The sequence below is a fragment of the Salvia miltiorrhiza genome, chromosome 2 (assembly GCF_028751815.1).
Source record: "Salvia miltiorrhiza cultivar Shanhuang (shh) chromosome 2, IMPLAD_Smil_shh, whole genome shotgun sequence".
Lineage (NCBI taxonomy): Eukaryota > Viridiplantae > Streptophyta > Magnoliopsida > Lamiales > Lamiaceae > Salvia > Salvia miltiorrhiza.
Window position 1 is genome coordinate 7075882 of NC_080388.1, and position 14456 is coordinate 7090337.

Genomic DNA, 14456 nt, shown 5'->3' on the forward strand with positions numbered 1-14456 from the left:
ATACATAGTAATCATAATTTCGAATTCGATTAGTTTAACATAAAATACTCCCTCCGTTCCCAAAATAAGTTTCTATTTTTTCTTTTGGGACGTCCCCAAATAAGTTCCTCTTTCTTTCTTTCCATTTTTAGACAACTACCCCACTACTAATAATATTTTATTTATTCTTACTTTTCAATTTTTCACCTCTCTCAATACTAATTATAACACTTTTTCACCTTTTCATCACTCCCAATACTAATTATAACATATTTTTCTCCACTATCATACACTTTACCACTTTTTCTTAAAACCCGTGCCGTTCCCAAAGAGGAACTTATTTTAGGGACAGAGGGAGTATAAAATATGTAACATAACATTCTTTTTATATATTATAATAAACTCTTTTATACATATTATAGGGTGACCGGCGTATTTGTACAAGTCATTGAAGGTAAAAAACCTTTACAAGTTCATCAAGAACCAAAAATAGAGACTAAAATCGAAAATACATTTAGCTCAAAATAGGAGCAAACACAGCATCATACAGCAAAGAAGGAAGAAACACACTCTGCTGAGTGATTTATCGGTCTGCATCATATGCCGCCGCAGCCTCGGCGAGCTGCTACCGGCTATATGGTAAGAATTCGGATACGTATACAACGTCGTCGTCTCTGAGTTCCCGAATATTCTCGAATACACCATCTCCCCGAACACCCCGATCATGGGGTCGGCCAAGTGCGGCGCGCTGCCATGTCCGAGGACAGGGGAGGCGGGGTAGCTGCCGTAGTCCGGTCGAGGGGATTGTGGGGCGTCGTAGCCTCTACGGTGGAGTTGCTCAAACGGATACGAGTAGTTGCTCGTCACGTTCGGTAGGATCAAGTTGGTCCGGCATCGGGGGCTCGACGGCCTTTGCGGTATGGGATGGGATTGCTTGTCCTTGGAGGCGTCGGTGCTCTGGCCGCGGCCGTAGAGGGGTATCAAGGTCTTCTCCGAGACCTCACTCTTGCAGACCGGGCACTGGGGGCTCTGGTGGTCGGGGTTCTCGGGGGAGGCGTGTTGGAAGCTGATCCACCGGTATATGCACGGCCAGCAGTAGAGATGGCCGCACAACGTGACCACCGGGTCCTGCACGAGGTCGAGGCAGATGTTGCACTCGAAGCCGACGGACGGGTTGGCGTCGGAGTCATCGAGCGTGGAGGTCAAGGATTTGAGGTTTTGGCACGAAGCTCTGTGTCCGTTGAAGCCGTTGCTTCTGGCTGCTCCTCGGAGATATTCCATTTAAACGTCTGCAGAGACGGACAATACATGAGATTGAGTATTTGTACACGACCACACGAGCTCAAAATTGTTCAATCCACCAAAATAAATACTAGTAAACATGAAGAACATAAAACGTGACATTTGGCAAGACAACCAACATAAAGAGCAAAAACAACATACGAACGAAACCCCGGCCCCGGCAAGTAGGTCAAGATGCCGGAGATAGTTAAAAGGCGAGTACTAAATAATGTCATATGTCGACCATCTAACACGGCCTAAAGGAGGTCGAGGAGCCTTCTACAAGCTTGCCCGTCGTGTCTACAACTAGAGGCACATTCGAGTTCCTAACAAATCGGCCCTAGTCGCAACCCGAGAGCCACGACACACAACAACTAGTTTTCCATCTATTGCAAAATACACATACCACAACCACAACCACCTACCATCTAAATGTGATATCACAATCCACACCACAAAAATGAAAATATAAAATTGGTTAGAATATGACACACGACAATGTAGTGGCCCATGATGTTGAAACCAAAACTAGTTTAACCAACTAAGAATTTCTCAAACTACTTCCCAAATAGCATAAGCTTAATTAATTTTGATATCAATGACTATCATTAAAGATGATCTTCCCTAAACATCAAAAGGCCATCTTCAAATTTATTAATAACAATAGGTGAGATGCTGTTGGAAACACTAATTCCATCATCAATAAGTTGGTTCCCAACCACTCACCTAACATTTCTTGAAAATTTAATAAGTGAAGATCAAGAAAAAGCAATGAAAGCATCATAATTTCTTGAGCACATCGAAAATGGTACAATCATGTGCAGAACAAACAAATCCCAACATATCAAATTGGTGAAAACAAGGTTTGCTTTAAGGAAAGATGCATCCAATGAGAATCTTCCCATCCCCACATATCATTTCACTTTTTAGCTTAATTGATAAAACAATCTCATATCAAGCAAGATTGGGTCTGTTTCCAAAAATTAATGCTATGAAATCAGACATACTCTCCTAACACCAGACAATATAAGCTCATACACTGAATTTTTGCCAGGAAGGGAAAGAGCTAATTTTTCAAGAAGATTCAACCACATCAAGAAGATTAAAATTCAACCAATATTTCAAGAAAAATCTGGTTGACAAGCAGAGACCACAACAAATCCTCAAGAAGTCGAAAATCAATCAAATTCACAAACATGGCAGAAAGCATTAATACATTTTATAAACTTGTAAAGGTGTATGGAGGCACAAATTCCCAACTTTTTCAGTTATACAGACTTTATATGTCGCCATTTTCTTAAATCCGAAACCTTAATATTAAATTCCGAAATGTGATCCGAGGTCAGAAAACAAAGAGGCTGCAGCCAAATCCCCAGCCAGAAGGCTTGTATCACACTTCCCAAGAAAAGAAAAAAGTTTCAATTTTTCCCCCAAAAAATAAAAATTGCCAGCTGCAGCCAGAGAGAGAGAGAGAGAGGCCCTCCAGCAGAAGAGACGCAAAAGGGACTAAAAATCACATCTTTAATCGAAAAAAGCAGTAATCCCGGAGACCCACATGCATAAAATGCAAAACTCAAACAAAAAAAACACACACAGAGTGATGAACAACTCAGGATGCATACCGAAATGTGAGTGAGGGCCTTCTCAAAAAGTTCCAAAAATCCGATTGCAATCAGCTTTTTCAGGAAATAAAGTAGAGGGAGAGGAGGAGCTTTATCTTTTCAAGAGTGAGAAAGAAGAAAAGGATAAACGAGAGAGAGAGAGAGAGAGAGAGAGAGAGAGAGAGAGAGAGAATGTGTGTGTAGAGGCAAAAGGGATATGGCGTGAGAGCTGAGATGAGAGAGGAATACTATCCTTTGCTCTCTATATATATACACACAGAGAGAAGATAGTTGTGTGATGAGACAAAAATGAAATTAATTTATGTATAGATACAGAGAAAAGGAAGGTGTATGTATATGCGTGGAGGTGAATGCCGTTGTGGATAAGTACTCTGCGACGCACGGTGACGGGGCCATCCACCACCGCAGCGCCCCGCCGCTGACGTGGCGACAAAGAGCGCGTGGTCACCACTCTCCCATATCTACATTTGACTTTCAATCATACGCATACGCGGTCTCGTATTTGTATACGCTTATTTTTTAGTTAATGTGATTAATGTATTTAGTTGGACTTATGACTTTATTTATGTGCGTGGAATATTTATCTTCAACGCTAATATATTACCAAAATAAAATTAATATTTAATCATGCAACTTTTTCTTTGAAACGTTATTTAATCTTGGAATTATATATAGATCGTGTGTTAAAAAATTCAAATACAAAATAACAATATGGTATACATTGGAAGTTTGAAAAATTATTTGTATTCAGTGTGTGTGTTTGTATTTCTGACTGTTGTGTGAGTTTCTATTACTAATTCAAAATAGTTTCGATATAAATATTGTATTAGTCTGGTCATACCAAAACAAATATTATTATTATGTCCGTCTCTAAAATATCTTTCTCTCTTTCTATTTTGGTATATCCTTAAAATATTTTCCTAACTTATTTTTAGAAATAATTTCATTCACTATTACTTTTATAATTTCCACTTTTTGTGGAACTCATTCGTCACTTATTTAATACACAACTAACTTTTATTAATACTCGTGTCACTATCCCTTAGGAAGATGTTTGAGCAACGGAGGGAATATCATATTTATATTAACCAATGATATTTATCAATTCCAATTCATTTTTATTTTTATTTGCTAAAATGAATTAAAACGGAGGAAGAAAATAGGCACGACTCGTCGAATTGATACATCAGCAACTCGATTATAAACAGGATTTATTTGGTACTTCAAAAAAAAAAGATTTATCTGAAAATAACCACTTAATTTTAGTTTAAACCCTAGTTTAATAAAATTTGCTTGGTTAAATGAAATTAATTGAATCTGTTTATAGTATAATTAATTGCTCAATCTCATTTTTACATTCTAACTAGCATTTGCACCCCGTGCGATGCACGGAAAACGTTTTTATATTTTTATATATATAAATTGATACCAACTCAATTATCATATTTATAAATATAAGAAAAAAATTAATTTTCACTTAATATATTTGAGTTGAATATTAAAAAAAATAAAGAAAACTTCACAATAATAAAAATTGATATTGTGAAAAGGCATAAATAATAAGTAAAAAGAATAAAATAGAAAAAATTGATTTATTCAAAAAAAAAAAGAGGAGAGATGAGAGAGAATTTTAAAAACCATTAATATTTAAATAAATATAACTTTCCATTTTAAATCAAATATTTACATAAAATATATCAAATTAATGCTCTTATCATGATATTTAATTTGATATATTTTATAAATAATTTTAATTTCACAATTTTAGAAAGAAATAATATTAAAAAATAAGAACACAAAGAAAAAATTATATTGTACAAATAAAACTTCAATTTTTTATAACTACAAAATTGTCACTTATTAATTTTGAAATCAATTTGAAATTGAAAATTATCTTCTTAATATATTATAAATTATTATATAAATATAAATTTATAACCAATGCCTTATAAATTGTGTATATATACACATATAAACATATAATTCATTATGGAATTATAAACGTGGGTTATGCAATTTGTCTTTTTAAACGTGGGTGTGCATTTTTAAAAAAATTATGGGTTATGCAATTTTAATTGAGTTAGTTACTTAATTTTTGAATATGCACAATAAGTCATTATTTTTGTAAGAAATCACAAAATTGCCATTGAAATTGATTTGAAATCAATTTCTAATTGAAAACTGTTGTTTTAATATAGTATAGATATACTAATAACGTCAGTGTGAATTGCAGATCTTCGTGAAAACCCTAACTGGTAAGACGATCACCTTGGAGGTTGAATCCTCCGACACGATCGACAATGTCAAGGCCAAGATCCAGGACAAGGAGGGCATCCCGCCGGACCAGCAGCGCCTGATCTTCGCCGGGAAGCAGCTCGAGGACGGCCGCACCCTCGCCGACTACAACATCCAGAAGGAGTCCACCCTCCACCTGGTCCTCCGCCTCCGCGGCGGCGCGAAGAAGCGCAAGAAGAAGACCTACACCAAGCCGAAGAAGATCAAGCACAAGAAGAAGAAGGTCAAGCTTGCCGTGCTCCAGTTCTACAAGGTCGATGACTCCGGCAAGGTTCAGCGGCTGAGGAAGGAGTGCCCCAACGCCGAGTGCGGCGCCGGAACTTTCATGGCCAACCACTTCGACAGGCACTACTGCGGTAAGTGCGGCCTCACCTACGTCTACAATAAGACCGCCGGTGATTGAGGCGTTTCTTATATGTTGAATTGAACGCTGTTTTTTATGTTATAATTTTGAATCTAGCTTTCTGGTATTATGGATTTTGTCTAAGTATTGTTATGATTCTACAATTTTATTTTTAAGTGTTTGAATTTAGTTTAAAAAAAAAAAACGTCAGTGTGAATTGCAAACCGAAACAAAAACGCAGCAAACACAACACAAAACCACAACAATGATCCAAGAACTAAGCAAGAAACTACTACACTCGGAATTTACGTGATTCAGGTTATCACTCACCCCACATCCACGGGGAGGTCAATAAGAGTTTTATTACTTCACAAGTATGGAGAAGATTACAGATGAAACTTTCAAAGAAGAGAAGAAGGAAGATAAAATTCAACACACCGAACTCTCACCACCCAGTAACATTCAAGAACTCTCAATCTTTCACTGTTTGATATCTCTCCCCAATTACAATTTCACTCCAGTAATCAAAAGAGTAAAAATGAACAAAACTAGCTAAACTCGAATAACTCTTTTTTCCCAAGCAAAAGATAATCTGTCTGCTTCCTCTAACTAACCGCAATAAACTAATTCTGTTATTAGCTATTTAGCAGCTAAGTCCTTCAGCCTTTCTGATCTTTCACTTGAATCCCTCGGTTCAGCTCGAGGGACAGCTTTATTTTACAAATAACCCCAACAATCTCCACCTTGTTTGTGATGATAAAGAGCTCAAACTTTCCTCCATCACAACCCCACTACAGGGCTCACCACCTTGCCTAGCTATCACTGCTGCCTCTGCAGCAAGTTCACCAAATTCAGGCAATGCTTAAACTTGGCTGCTGGCAAGGATTTAATCAACATATCTGAGGCATTATCCTCAGTTCCCACCTTCACAACCTTTACCTTTCCTTCTGCAACAATATCTTTGATAAAATGAAACCTAACATCAATATGTTTGCTTCTCTTATGGAATACTTGATGCTTCACAAGATGAATGGCACTCCGACTGTCACATTTTACATTTACAATACTTGATCCCAAACTCAGTAAGAATGCCCTTTAACCACAATGTTTCCTTTATGGCCTTTGTGAGTGCCATATATTCAGCCTCGGTTGTAGATAAGGCTACTACAGGCTGTAAAACAGATTTCCAACTGATAGAAGATCCACATAATGTGAAAATATATCCAGTCTGAGACTTAGAATCAATATGAGCAGTATAATCTGAATCTACAAAGCCAACTAAACAATCTTCATCATAATGATCTCTTTGTTCAAACATAATTCCATGATTATCAGCTCCTTTCAGATATCTCAATATCCACTTAAGAGCTTCCCAGTGTAATTTACCAGGGTCACTCATATATCTACTTGTAATGCTTATAGCATGAGAAAGGTCTGGCCTAGTACATATCATGCAATACATAATATTACCCACAATGCTGGAATAAGGTATATTCATCATGTACCTTTTGTCAGCTTCTGTACTCGGCCTTTGTTGAACTCGCAGCTTGAAATGTTGTGCCATGAGGACTTGAACAGATTTTTTTTCAGACATCTGGAACCTCTTCAGAACTTTTCTGATATAATCTCCTTGAAACAACCATAGCTTTCCAGTAGACTGATTTCTCACAATATCCATTCCAAAAATCCTCCTAGCTTGTCCCAAATCCTTCATTTCAAACTTGTTTCTGAGATCCCTTTTCACTTGTTCTATCTCAGATTTGCTTTTACCTGCAATAAGCATGTCATCAACATACAATAAAAGATATATTGTATCTGATTTACCTGCCCTTTTAAGATACACACAACTATCATAAGCTGATCTTTTGAAACCAATAGCCATCATGTGTTCATCGAATTTTAAGTACCACTGCCTGGAACTTTGCTTTAATCCATATATTGATCTCTTCAATAAATAGACCTTAATTATTTTCTTCACCATTCTGAATGAACCCTTCTAGCTGCACCATATATATGTTTTCCTTCAATTCTCCATTAAGGAATGCGGTCTCAACATCCATTTGTTCAAGTCCAAGACCCTTTTGAGCTACAATAGATAGTAGAATCCTGATAGAGGTATGCTTTACAACCGGGGAGAAGACTTCATTGAAGTCTATTCCTTCTTTTTGTGTAAAACCTTTAGCAACTAATATAGCTTTATACCTTATGGTTTCCTTTCCATCTACAAGCTCCACCTTCTTTTTGTAAATCCATTTACACCCTATACATTTCTACTTCTTGGGTTTGTCAACTAATATCCAAGTCTTATTTTGATACATGGAATTCAACTCATCCATCATATCTTGTATCTATTGTTCCCTCTCTGGACTGCTGACAACTTCCTTATAGTTCTTTGGCTCTTCATAGCTGATTTCTTCTGCTATGTTCAAAGCATAAGATATCATGTCAGCCTGACCAAATCTTTCAGGTGGAGTTATAGTTCTTCTAACTCTATCTCTAGCAAGTTGATAATTTCTCAAATTATCCTCATGTCCCCCTTCATCAGACACTTCCTATACTTCACTTTATGTGGATATCTGTTGATCATGATCTCCAATCTCATGTTCTGTTTCAGCAAACTCCACCTCAAATTGTGCTCCCTCATTTCTTGTTGTATCAGCATTAACCCTTTCAAAATATGGCATCTTGTCTTCAACAAAAGTGGCATCCCTGTTGATGATGCACTTATGATTTCCAGGCTCAATACACCACAATTTATAGCCTTTTACTCCCTTCAGATAACCAATCAGAACACATTTGATTGCTCTAGGTTGTAACTTGTCTTGTCTGATATATGAAAAAACCTGGTACCCCCAAACCTTCAAGTGATCATACCGTGGTGATTTGTTATTCCAGATTTTATCTTGTACTTTAAAACAAATTGCTGAAGATGGGCATTTGTTGATTAGGTAAGATGCAGTGTGAACTACTTCTCCCCAAAACTTCACAGGTAGGCCAGAGCTTGAGAGCATACACCTCACTCTCTCCAATATAGTCTTGTTCATCCTCTCTATTACACCATTCTGTTGAGGATGAGCAGGGACAGTTTTGTGCCTTTTAACCCCTTTCGCTTTGCAAAAGTTTTCAAATTCTTCTGACAAGAATTCCAATCCATTATCGGTTCCAAGGCATTTCACTTTAGAGCTTTTCTCATTCTCAACTTCTGCACCCCATTCACTGAACTTATTGAAAGTATCTGATTTATTCTTGAGAATGTAGACCCATAATTTCTACTGTAATCATCTATGATTGAGAGAAAGTATCTTCATCCATTCATAGTTGATGTTTTTGCAGGTCCCCATAAGTCACTATGTATGTACTCCAGTGGGCACTCAGTTGTCATCTTGCCATTTGGAAATGAAGCTCTCTTTGACTTCCCCATAATGCAGTCTTCACACAAGCTTAGTTTGGCTGGAGTGTTGAGCTTTAGTAAATTCTGCTTCTGCAATTCCTTTATGCCATTTTCTCCCACATGAGCCAATCTTCTTTGCCACAGCTCAGTGTCAGTGGATATATTCACTTCAACTTCTCCCACTATGGTTGATCCAATGAGGTAATACCAGCTATTTTTCCTTATTCCCTTTAGAGCAACTGTACCATCTTTCATGATATATAATTGGCCTTATTTTGACAGAAAATTAAAGCCTTTCCTTTCCAACATGCCTAGTGATATGAGATTTCCTTTGAGACGAGGTATATACCTCACTTCTTGAAGCACTTTGATCTTTCCATCATGAGACTTGATTTTTATATTTCCAATCCCCTTCACTTGGCAAGTATTGCCATTCCCTAGCATCACAGTTCCTGCATTTCCAAATTGGATTTCCTCAAATCAATCTTTATTGTGGCACATATGAAAAGTACATCTACTAGCTAATATCCACCCACCACCAACAACTTGACTTATTACATTCAACATCTCAGCTGGTTGAACCCCTCCAACTATATCAGCTGAGCTGGATTCCTTTTACTGCTCTGACTGCTTCTTTTTCCAAGAGTAGAAATCTTTGAGGATATGCCCTGGTTTACTGTAGAAAAAACATTTTCTCTGCTCTTTCTCTGCACCATCCTTTTTTTGCTTCTTTATAAATTTGTTTGAGGGGTCAAAAGGCTTCTTAGACTTCTTGTCTTTCTTAGATTTCCCTTTGATGTTTAATCCCTCTGCAGGTGCTTCTAGCTTCACTCCAGCTAGCTTATGCAACTCCTTTGCCTTGATGGCTGACTCCACTTCATCTAGGGTGATAGATTTCTCTGGGCCAAAGAGCATAGCATCTTTAAGATGCTCATATGATTTTGGGAGAGCATTTAACAAGATAATGGCCTTGTCTTCATCACCAAGAACTATTTCTATGTTCTCCATATCATCGATCACTTTGTTAAACTCATCCAGTTGTTTCAAAATATTCTTATCATCAAGAATCTTGTAAGAATAAAGTCTTTGCTTTGAATATAACCTGTTTGCTAGAGATTTCTCCATGTATAAGCTTTCTAATCTCTTCCAGACAGCAACAACACTCTTCTCCTTTAAATATTCTCTCAAAACCTTGTCACTGAGGTTAAGGATTATTGCACTGTGAACCTTTTCTTGCAGCTCTAATTTCTTGCCATCAATGACTTCTACTTTGTCATCTGCTGTCTTCGAACCCTTAGGTTCTTCGTTGGACTAGCAATGCCTTCATCTTAATTTGCCAAATAGCAAAGTCGTTCTTGCCATTAAACTTCTCAACTTCGTATCTAGTTGTCGCCATTGTTGTTTGCTTTCGAGCTCCCAAAACTCGGATCTACAAATCGCAATTCAATCTGTTTGCACCATGGATGATCCTATTCCCACAGACGACGCCAAATGTGAATTACAAACCGAAACAAAAATGCAGCAAACACAACACAAAACCACAACAATGATCCAAGAACTAAGCAAGAAACTACAACACTCGAAATTTACGTGGTTCAGGTTATCACTAACCCTACATCCACGGGAGGTCAATAAGAGTTTTATTACTTCACAAGTATGGAGAAGATTACTGATAAATCTTTCAAAGAAGAGAAGAAGAAAGATGAAATTAACACACTGAACGCCCACCACCCAGTAACACTTAAGAACTCTCAATCTTTCACTGATTGATCTCTCTCCCCAATTACAATTTCATTCTAGTAATCAAAAAAGTAAAAATGAACAAAACTAGCTGAACTCGAATAACTCATTTTTCCCAAGCAAAAGATAATATGTCTGCTTCCTCTAACTAACTGCAAAAATAACTAATTATGTTATTATCTATTTAGCAGCTAAGTCCTTCAGCCTTTCTGATCTTTCACTTGAGTCCCTCGGTTCAGCTTTATTTCACAAATAACCCCAACAGTCAGTGACGAAACAAAAGTATAAATAGTTTCTATCTTTGATTTGATAAGAATTTTTCTTTTTTACTTGACATCTTACTTTTTAATAGAGGTTATTCTTAAGCTATAGTCTAAACTTTGATCCATGATAACTTTTTAGTATGTATTTATAAATAATACTCCATCCGTCCCACTTTAAATGACTCAAAACTATAGGACAATATCCTGTAGGTTTGGGCCATTTGAAATGGGACAGAGGGAGAATAAATATAATGTGTAGTTGATGTGATTTTCAATCTATTGAAACTAACATGTATCGCCTATTGGAAATTGGAAGAAACATCCATCCTAGTTTTGATGATACCAAAACCCTTAGCTTTCACATCTTGACTGAAGATTGCAGGAGAAAGAAGCGACTGATGAAACTACAACTGGAGCTTTAAAAGATCAAAACTCAACTGCAGAACTGAACAACTGAAAGAAGATACTGAGATTATGCTGGTCGACTGAACTAAAATCAACGACTGGTCAAGCAAAGGACGGAAGCACACTCACTTACATTAAATGCTTATGCAACAACATTTAATATACCATCTAAGAAAAATGTCCTTTTCAGTACCTGAGCAAGAATAAAGACGTTATCTCCAACGGTAGGATTTGAAGAAGAAAATCTCCGCCAACAGATCTATTCCTCAAAGACGCCTATAAATAGCTCAGAAGATCTTTCAAGAAAGGGAGAGAGAAAAGAGAGGTGAAGAAAAGAAAAGAGAAGGTTCCGATTCAATCCTCAATGCCCAAGCTACATCAGAAAATCAAATAGAGCTCAATATTCTTTAAGCATTGAATCGATGAAGAGAGTATCTCACTGTTGTAAAATCAGTTCTACTGATTACCTAAACTCTCTTAGTATAACTAGGAAATTCACATAGATAGATCATTAGCCTAGTTACTGATTACTTGAGATTCTGTACTCAGTAATCCTAGTTGGTATATTACAATACCCCTTTTCAAAAGAGCGAGAAGAGTGCTTGAGACTTAGACCGAGCTCAGTGGTTGTTCAGTAATAGTAAACTAAACAGTTAGGTTGCTTAGCACCCGCAAGCTAAGTATGAAAATCCAACTCAGTGAGTTGGTTGCTACAAGGTGTTTTCCTTATCAGTACAGGTCGCTTTGCACCCGTAAGCATTGCAGTTAGGTTTGCGTTGCACCCGTAAGCATCGTGGCTAGGTTTGCTATGCACCCGTAAGCATATGCCGAGATATTCGTCAGATTGATCACCTGGCCGTGGATGTAGGAACGTTGTTTTCCGAACCACATAAAAATTTCTTGTGTTCTTACTTACTTTTATTTTCAGTATCTGCGCATATCTCTGTTGCTATAATACTAACTAACTGAAAAGAGTAACTAGGGGATTCTCTGTAAAGAAAATCTTTTAAGGCTATTTCACTAAGTTTAATACTCCCTCCGTCCATGAAAAAGAGTCCCATTTGGAGTTCGACTCGGGTTTTAAGAAAGTTGTTAAAGTAGGTGTAAATGAGATAAATGTATAATTTGTAGGGGTATTATTAGTACAAAAAAGTAGAATAAAAGTACATTTTTAGTTAAAAAGTGGAATAAAAGTATAATTTATAGTTAAATGTAAGAGAAAATGTATGATGTGATGGTTCAAAAAGTTAAATGAGACTCTTTTTCATGGACAAAAAAATGGGGTAATGTTCGCTATTATTTTCACCACGCCGCAAGTATACGGTGTAGTTGCAACATAGGGAAGCAAGGTCGTATCCCACAAGGATTGGTGAATTCAAACTTCTAAATATTATTAATAAGTTGTTTTCAATCTATTTAGACAAACCAAAGATGAAGAGATATTGAGAACTAAAACAAAGCTAAATAAAGCAAGTAAATAAAATAACAACAAGATAAACTTAGTTAATAAATTGGGGAATGACTCGAATGAAAGTTATCCTAGGGACTAGATTTCGATGGATCGTAATGAACTTCAATCTAAATCAATATAAATCTTGATATGGCCTACTTATCTAGGGCGATCTCCCCACTAGTTTTAGCCCCCTCCCGGACGACTAAAACAGTAGATTACGGGTCATAATTGCCGTCCCCGGTCAATTTCTAACCTATAACTCCCAAGAGCACAAAAGATCAACAAGCCCTCACCCACCTCTCAACCTCCCGGTTTATTGAGATGATATGTATCAAACTCCTAATCTATTGTAATTATCCTCTCCCGATTCAAATCACAAATTAGAAATGCACAAAAGGTGGCCAACCAATCATACAAGAGATAAATCTAGGACTTGAAAAGATAACAATAAGCACAATCAAGATATATATTGAACAAAGAAATCAATCCATTACAAATCCATCTAATCTAATCCCTAAGATAAGAGATTTTAGCCAAGCATATTCATAATAAAAGCAAATCTCAAGTCATAAGAAAACATAAATAAAGATATAGAGAGATAGAGATTCATAGACAAATCCTATAATCTTGATCTTCAATCATGTAGTCTTGATGAGCTCCTTTCCAAGTCTTCCCCTTCTTTATTTGATTTTGGTGTTGTTTTTGTGTGTGGAAGAGAGAAAAAATGGTAGAGAATGGAGGCTAGGGTTTGGGATTGGAGAGTTGGGGAAGATGAAGTGGGTGTGTGTGGTGAATGAATGGGGAAAGGAAGAGAAAAATGGAGTTTTGAGGCTAAAATCGCGTTTGGGGTCCATTTGGGGGAGCCCCGCCCTTTTCCCGCGGTCACGGCCCGCGTCCGCGGCCTTCAAACGTGGGGGATGCTCAGGGGACCCGCGGTCCCGCCCCGCGGCCGCGGTTGGTAACCGCGGGTGTCTCCTGAGTCGGGAACAGCTGACCCGCGGTCTTACCCCGCGGCCGCGGGTGGTGACCGCGGGGGTACTGGGCGTTTTGCACAGTCCGCTCGTTTTGCTCCGTTCTCCCTCGTCCGGACTCGGATTTGGTCGCCGTTTGCGCTCACGGATTCCTCTCGAGACGTACTTCGATCTCATGTCTTCAAAATCCTCCAATTAATTCTTGATTTTCCCTGAAATCACTCCAAAACTACACCAAGGAATTAAAACTCAACAAAACTCAAAATTGGGATACAAACACATATTAGCAATCAATTCATGGGGGAAAATGACAACAATTCATGCGATATTGAGGTACGAAAACCATGTTTGTCAACCCCCCCAAACTTAAAGCGTTGTTTGTCCCCAAACAACAAAGAGAAGAGAAATAAAAGATAACAAACATGTGAGAATGAATTGGTGTCATTTCAAGGGCTTCAATTTTTTCAAAATATTTCACTAGTGTATCACAAGTAGATATGCATTTCAAGAAGTCACAAGTGATAGTAAGTTCAACATTATAGCCTCCAAGCTTGAATCCTCACAAGGTGAATGTTTCAATGATGCACTCGACTCTCAAGTGTTTAGAATGGACGTGTTTACACTCAATTCGAAACAATGCATGCAATCTACCATAGGCTTGCCATTTGTCCTAACTCTCTATGCTTCAATGTGTTATAAATAGAGATCAAAAA

The 14456-nt window shown here is 37.5% G+C and overlaps 2 protein-coding genes across 2 annotated transcripts; one reads left to right on the forward strand and one right to left on the reverse strand.

Annotated features, from left to right (window-relative positions):
- Positions 1-344: 344 nt before the first annotated feature.
- LOC131012872 (E3 ubiquitin-protein ligase RMA1H1-like) lies at positions 345-3509 on the reverse strand. The gene is made up of 2 exons (XM_057940860.1): positions 2883-3509; positions 345-1268 (listed from the first exon to the last, which is right to left on the reverse strand). Exon 2 carries the CDS (start codon positions 1258-1260, stop codon positions 499-501), a length of 762 nt encoding a protein of 253 aa, XP_057796843.1. The 5' UTR covers positions 1261-1268; positions 2883-3509; the 3' UTR covers positions 345-498.
- On the forward strand, positions 1361-5730 carry LOC131007921 (ubiquitin-40S ribosomal protein S27a-like). The gene is made up of 2 exons (XM_057934833.1): positions 1361-1441; positions 5104-5730. The coding sequence occupies exons 1-2, from the start codon at positions 1361-1363 to the stop codon at positions 5578-5580; spliced, it is 558 nt and encodes a 185-aa protein (XP_057790816.1). The 3' UTR covers positions 5581-5730.
- Positions 5731-14456: the final 8726 nt, after the last annotated feature.